The sequence below is a fragment of the Somniosus microcephalus genome, chromosome 30 (assembly GCF_052327205.1).
Source record: "Somniosus microcephalus isolate GS21.2 chromosome 30, FLI_Smic_1.0, whole genome shotgun sequence".
Lineage (NCBI taxonomy): Eukaryota > Metazoa > Chordata > Chondrichthyes > Squaliformes > Somniosidae > Somniosus > Somniosus microcephalus.
This window is the reverse complement of record NC_141016.1, coordinates 39,409,930-39,417,323: the sequence shown is the minus strand read 5'-3', so window position 1 is coordinate 39,417,323 and position 7,394 is coordinate 39,409,930. Positions and strand designations below refer to the sequence as shown.

Below are 7,394 nucleotides of genomic sequence, written 5' to 3'. Positions count from 1 at the left end.
CCTACGTACTCACGGGCATCTTTACAGGAGGAACTATGATTTTTGCCATGTACTGCTGATGTGCTCTGTACCTGAAAAACTAGCAAGGGTCAGTTGGTGAATGAAAAGGACCGGCAGATTCTCACTAGTTTTGTTTGCAACCCACTGCGTGCTCCCCAAGTGGGCAGCAGTGCTGGGATTGTTTCAAGCCTGCAGTACAAGACTGTGCCAATGTACCACAAGAGATGACTGGAGATAAGGGACCATAATTGTGGAGTACAAAAATCACACCACTCCTTACACATCACAACAGGGACAACATAATAATGAAATAAATTGTTTTTTTTAATTTTATACAACAGTTGAACAATACATTAAGTATACATACACACAGCAACATGTCTTCTAACATACAGTAGCTTAAAAATACACGTGCTGCCTGGAATAATAAGCACCACTGTATGGTCTTGAGGGGGGAAAAATACAGGGTACTTACAATAATCAGAGTGTGAAAAATAAAGAATTGTGCCCTTCCCTCTGTTGACCCCTTGTACAGGTTCATACTTGAATCTTCAGCTTACATTTAAAAGTTCATTTTTTCCAACTGATCCAGTTTCTCATTATCCCAGTTTAGGAGGGAGGAAGTGGAAGAATACTGGGAAGAGACATCAGTGAGGGAGACCGGCAGCCTGGATTGAAACGAATAGGGTAGCTGGAGAATAGCTATTTCTACTAGGCCCAAAGGTGGCACAATAGATTTATTCAACAAACCAATGGCCAATGTGGTTAATGAGCAGAGTACAGAGGATCACACCTACAATCCCCCATAATCCTGATCCCTACCTGAACCATGGAGATAGGTGGTGTCTTCATAGGTGAGGGAGGCAGGTCACCTGCAGCTGGTTCCAGGTTGGCCTTTGTCCATCCATTTTGCTTTCAAAATTAATCCCATCAGTCTTCCTCTCCTCCTTCCCCCTGCCCCCCCACTACTGCATCTGTAATCCTGCCCCTCCCGCATGTGACTATGCCATTCACTGTTAAGCAAACTTGCTTCGGTGTTGGTTTTTTTTTAAATGCAGGCTTTGAAAGGCTGATAAAAGGGATAAAGTCTGTTGTAGGAACTGGAAGACAGCCAGACTGAAGGCAATATTAAAATAGCTAGAGCACAGTTTACCAAAGCCACGTGGATGTCTGTTGTCAGGCACTCAGCAGATTGTTTGTTTCTGCTGGTCTGGTCTGTGAGATGTGGCAGTACCTGTAATCTGTGCCAATTCCTCCAGCGAGTATGCCAGCCAGCAGTCAATGGGGTTTCTGGAGGAACATGGAGAAACACAGCACATTCCCTCGGCCACTAATCGGTTCCTTTCCTCACTATTTCTCGAATCTTGCACTCTTTGGATTAAACTGACCCAGAGGCCATATAGACTACTTGACACCAAGCATTGCTTTACAGCTAGCTGGTCGAACAGGACTGACTGTAAATGGTTTGATTTTCTCCACATAATGGCACAGAGGAGTTATGGGAACAAGGCCCCGTACCCCAACGACGCCATGTTATTTCAGAATGTTTTAGATGAACAGATGAAGCCAGCTTTTTAGAACTGGATTTCTTTGGTGCTGAAGAGACAAAGTGCTTCTTCTCGTCACTTCCTGAATCCAGTTACACTGCAATTATTAGTGACTTGCCAACGGCCATTGGCAAGAGGGTATAATTACAGTGTGACCAGTTTAGAAGCAGTTTCTATTCGAAGTGTGGACATCGGACTTTGAATGGAAAAATAAAATAAAGGACAGAATGTATGACTGCAAAATGGGGACCGGATTACACACGCTATCTAACCCCACTTCACCTGGACTACAACTGGTCTTGACTCCCCTGGTACAGGACTATGGAAGATTGACTAAAACATTCACAACAGACCCACAGAACTGAAGTGCCCAAGAACATACAAGGATTTTGGTATTCTTAAACTCATCAGTCTACACAGTAAGTGCAACATTTACAAAAAGAAAGCCAAAAGGACAAAACCGGTATCAGTCAGCTCTGAAGTATTCTGTCACACTATTGCACTGGCAACTAAATTACTGATAGCAATTTGGCCATAGTCCAATCTAAACGAGCAAGGTCGAGTCTGTTTATCAGGTATAGTCAGTGTCAAAACCTGAGAGTTTAGTATTAAAAAGGGACTCAGGAACTGACCCAGAAACAGGCTCTCTGTCCATTTTAAATGTACAAACTGCGAAGTACAAATTTCAGTATTAAAAATGCAACAGGGGAGAAGGCACAATTTCACCATTATGAAACGGTATAAATCCATCATATATTCCTCACAATGCTCTACAGCGTTTTGTACTGCATTTCCAAAAATCCTCAATTCAGATACAAAAAGGCAGGCTTATTCCAACAACGACAGATGGAAACAGATACTTCAGGGGGAGGAAAAGTAACTCGGCAAAGTCGATGAAGACACTTTGTAATTGCAATCTGCACAGGAAACAAACTGGGTCTTGTACCACCCGCCACCAGGCTTACACTGTTCAATTTGTTATGCCGATAGTGCATTTTGGTTGGGAAAATATTGAAAATTCATCATGTCATCATCATGGCATATATCATTTCATTATCTCATCACCGGGGCTTCAGTAAAGTGTAATGGCGGACGTGCAAAATTTACACATGGCTCACTGTAGGCATTTTTAGTACTCAGCCGTACAGCTATAGATTCTGCTCTGTGTTTGGACAGAGTATTTTCACCTCCAGAACACTATGGTGAAGTACTGGTGGTTACAGGTCAGATAGCAAGGGTAATGGTGGGTTAGTTTAAGGTGAGGGTGAATTAAGAGTATCACACATTAAAGTAGACGGTTCTCTAAGGAGTGACATTTTTCCTGCAGCTTTAAGCCTAGTGGCAACACTGCATAAAGTGTTTTGTTTTTGATGCATTCATTTAAATTTGACCTCATTAATCAGCAATTACAACAGAAAAACGGGAAAATTGTGCAGCTTCAAGTAGAAAAATCCTTACGTGCCCATCATTAGTGAGAAAGAGATTAGTGCAATCGTGGGACGGGGGTTGGTGCATCACATACACAACTAGAAACTCAATCTAGAAAAAAAAGAGCGGTACAGCTGGAAACAGATGACCATTTTGAAAAAAACCTGCATGTATTGTCTCTGCTCGGCAGTGACAATTGGTACAATGTGCGGAACGCTCAGCATTCACTTTAAACCCAGCAGGTGAAAAAAATTGTACCAAATCGCTGTCCACAAATTTAAGAAATTTATACTGATGTGATCAGTAATGGCATACAGACCTCTGGGCCGAGTTTCTGTGCCTGCCACATGGTTCCGCTCACTGATTTATGCTGGTGGTGCTTTCCTCCACCACCCCGAGGCAGTCAGTGAGCCACTAATGCTATAGTTAGGGTGCCAGCGGCATGCTCTATCATCTTCACAGGGGCTTTTATGCTGGTGGGAGGGAAGTGCGAGCAGTTTCTTTCACTTTGTAACCAGGGCAAGCCATTGAAACTGCTGGGGACAGTGCGGCCGCTGGGGACAGTGCTGACACCCTGTGCAATGGGGGGGGGGAGAGGTGTAAGAGCTGGGAAGTGAAAGAGCTCCACATGCAACCTCGGAGTAAGTCACCAGCCTCCTGATGTAGTTTCTGATTGTGAAGCGCTAATGTAAAAGATGAGCAAGATGATAAAAATCAAACAGGCAGGCTTTGCTACAGCTGCAAGACCACCCGTTAGAGGCAGCCTCGCACCCAGTGAGTTTGGGCTGGCACCAGCACCATGATGCTGCACACTTGATAAACCTCAAGCGTGGCATCAGTGCCTAAAATACAGTACATCAGAAACACAAAGAGTTCAATTTTAACACTGGTCCCATTCCTATGAAGACCTAGCTAAGGCTAGAGTTGCAGTCAAGCCACTTTGTTCAGCTGCCTTTCTGGACCGAGTTTAGTGGCCCTGAAGAGAATGTCCTGATACAGGCCGGAGAGAGAATCTGGAATTCATTGTTGTAACAGATGTTTGCTGGTTGCTACAAGCAGGTGGTCTCCGAGACACCGACTTCTATATGTGTTTTTGTGCGACTGTCACAAAAGTGTTAATAATTGAACTGTTGCCACAAGCAACACATGGGTACAAGTGGCCTGCCACTAAGGTAAACTGCTGGCTGTGTCTATGCTGATGAGAAAGGGTACAACTTCTTTAAAACTACAACTAGCCCTTTGTACCAGTTATGTTCTTTTTGAACTCGGAGCTCATTTTGCCTTCGAATTATTATTAACAGCCAGAAACTGCATTGGAACTGCTGTAGACAGAAGATCTTTGAGTGCAGGTATCACTTAAGGAGTGCAAAGACAAAACAGAGGATTTCAGTAACACAAGAACAGGCCCTTTTTCTAAGATGCCCTCCTGCCTTGCTCACTGAGTACAGTGGACCGAGGATTAGGTTTCAAAACACAAGTACTTGTACACACACGGAGAAATTAAACCTTCAAAAATACAAACGTGTACTGTTTTCAAACAGGAAAGGGAGCAAGTATCCCTTTACACAGTACAACGTGTGGATGGGCTAAAGAAATAATCAGACTATAAGTAAATCGATTAAAAACAAGCTATGGAGAGAAAGATATTGAAAAGCCAGGATGGCCTTCACTTCTCTCCAAGACAAATGGAAATCGGAGTTTGGTCTGTACAGCATTAATAGTAAACAGTCAGCTCACCAACATCGTCTGTGGCCAACATCAAGTGCATTTGTCTACTTTCACAAGAGCACTGCGGCACTATGGATTAACCTCGGACTTCCAGACTCACTGAAGCAGAGCACGGAGATTTATTTAACGCACACTCCATTGAACACCAGTGGTTTGTGCATCCAACAAGCTGCTGTCACCTCTCCAGCATTGCAGCAGGAATGCGAACAGGCAAGCCTACTGGAACTGGTGAGAAGTGTCAGCTCGAGACCCGTGATGCAAGAAGACTGCTTAACATAAAGTGAATACAGAACGGGGACTCTGCAGCTTACATGGGTAACATGCAAGTGACCTTGGGCTGCATGGATCCCGAGCATCATGCAGCCCAATGTCAACTGAGTTCTGCCTATCCAGCACTCTTGTTCATCCCCCATGTGCACTTAGATTGCCTTATCCTGTGGAACACCCACAGTCTTCAGCCAAATTTCAAGGATAACTTAAACGTGGGCCACTTGGAGAATGGCCCCTCGCAGTAATACGGGAGGGACCTTCCCGAGGAACTAAACACAGGCCAAAAACTATTACCAAACTCAGAAGGCACAGCACACAACAGAAAGACCTAGAGTCTGAGACTCAACTTCAAATTAAAATGGAAAAGGTATATTTACAGTCATTAGGGACATTTATGGTACCAATATTTTCAAAATCCTTTGCAGTGGGATTTGAGGCAATCTTGGAACACAGATGGGCTGTGGAGAATTCTCAGGCAGACTAGTGTCAGCGAATTCAAACAAACCATCTTCAAAGTGCAGCTTTCTTGTTTTTTGTCAGGAGGCCTCTCGGACTTGAGAGTTTAATATTTAAAGACAGGTTTCCACACAGGGTTTCCACTTCTGTTCCAGGAATAGGTTTGATGATTTTTGTTTACCTCAAGCAGGAATGATTACATGCAGCATATCCATCTCCTAAAATAGAGCGCACGGGGGGGGGGGGGGGGAAGAAATGGCCAGCGCACCCAATCCAATAAAATGCATGTGATTCACCCAGTATTGATTTATAACAAACAGTGTTATAAATAAACCCATATTAATTAATACATATTTAGATTTATATAAAAGTTGATGCATTTTTGCTCTAAAAAGTTATGCTGAATTTGTTGAAAACATGAGGTAACCCCTCTCGTATCATAAACGGGCTTAAGCTTGAAAATGTGAGTAAGACAAGACCAGCGTCATCCTAAATGGCCACTCAGAGGCCCTGGCTGAAATTTGTTTACAGACTAACATGTGGCGTTCTGCAGCACCCTGCGACACGCTCTTGCAGCTGTTTAACAGCTCTTTCCCTACACTGACGCAAGCATTAGAAGTGTCTCCAAATGGAATTGGGAAAGGGGGTGGGGTTGGGTTTGGTGGGACAAGTGGAAAACCGAACACGTGTGCAAGAACGAGCACATTGAAGAAAAGCTAGACCAGCGAATATGTGAGACGTGCCTTCAGAGAGACATTCACTCTTCCTCTCCACCTCCAATCCTCTGAACTTTGCTCCGTTCTTAAAATGAGGTGCATTTTCTTCAGGGCATCTTTGAAGTAGAAGGAGGCAATAATGCGTGGTGAATGGCGGAGAAAAAGACATGTTGTGCTACTGAACACTAAGTCCAACCATGGAGTAGCAATGCGTCGTGTGAAAGAAGCTTCCGACTGGGCTGGTTTTCCTTATAGGCTGGTGTGGGCCTTGTGAGGGGCTGGGGGCAGTTTCATTCTCTTGATACCAGTACTGAAGTATCCCTCGTCGCTGCAGCCACTCCTCACACTGATCTGCTCGTCAGAGTCACTCACACTGCTATTGCTCCAGTCCAGGTCTCCCGACAGGTACTCCGTGCTCTCCACGCTCTCCACGTCCACATCGATTTCTTCTGCAGGAAACAAAAAGATCACGTTTTATCACGTTCAAAAGCAGCCAGAAGTTTTGCCCATCCATTTTGCTCAGGCGACCATTTTAGATTCCACTCTCGTTATTAGTGTACAGATTGTAACTTTGAATTGCTGTAAACAAATACCTTCATTTTGTGTCTACAGAAGAATATTATTGTCCATTTTTAAAAAGTACCATGTTTATGGGAAATTATTTGTGGCCTAACTTGGTAATGATCCTGGCTGTTAGATTACAAATCTGTGGGTTCTTGCACCTATTGGAAAGGCTAGAGCACTCGGCGATTCCTTTTATAACAGCCCAGGGACAGGTGCGAGCTGCTTTGCCAGATTCCTCCTTCAGAGGTTGATCTGTAGTCTTCCTATCCTGCTGGACGATGGATTTCACAAATTGCCAACAGCACGGTGACCAACGTTCTCCCAAAGTAACCCTTCCAAGGTCCCAAATGTAAATGGAGTGCGCGAGCATCATCCGCTAGCTGTTAACCCGCTCCAACTCTACCTGAAGTCACTGCTCCTGAACCAGGGATGACACAATGCTCTGTAATGATCCAGCCTGTATTTCTGCTCCGGCCCAGCTGAGCTAGTCAAGATTTTCAACCACAAATTGCGTGAGTCACTTTACAGGACTTTGGCAAAAGAAAACACCCGAGTCTCACTCGCCTCACCCCGAGCCTCACCCCGAGTCTCACTCGCCTCACCCCGAGTCTCACTCGCCTCACCCAGAGTCTCACTCGCCTCACCCAGAGTCTCACTCGCCTCACCCAGAGTCTCACTCGCCTCA

At 44.5% G+C, this 7,394-nt stretch overlaps 1 protein-coding gene across 1 annotated transcript in view; it reads right to left on the bottom strand.

The window, feature by feature from the left end:
- Window positions 1–303: 303 nt before the first annotated feature.
- The window catches only part of mxd1 (MAX dimerization protein 1), a 44,199-nt gene continuing 37,108 nt past the window's right edge, over window positions 304–7,394 (bottom strand). Inside the window, exon 6 of the mRNA XM_085971356.1 lies at window positions 304–6,594. Coding sequence (XP_085827482.1) covers window positions 6,395–6,594 — 200 coding nt within the window. The 3' untranslated portion in view covers window positions 304–6,394. The remainder of the gene's footprint in view (window positions 6,595–7,394) is intronic.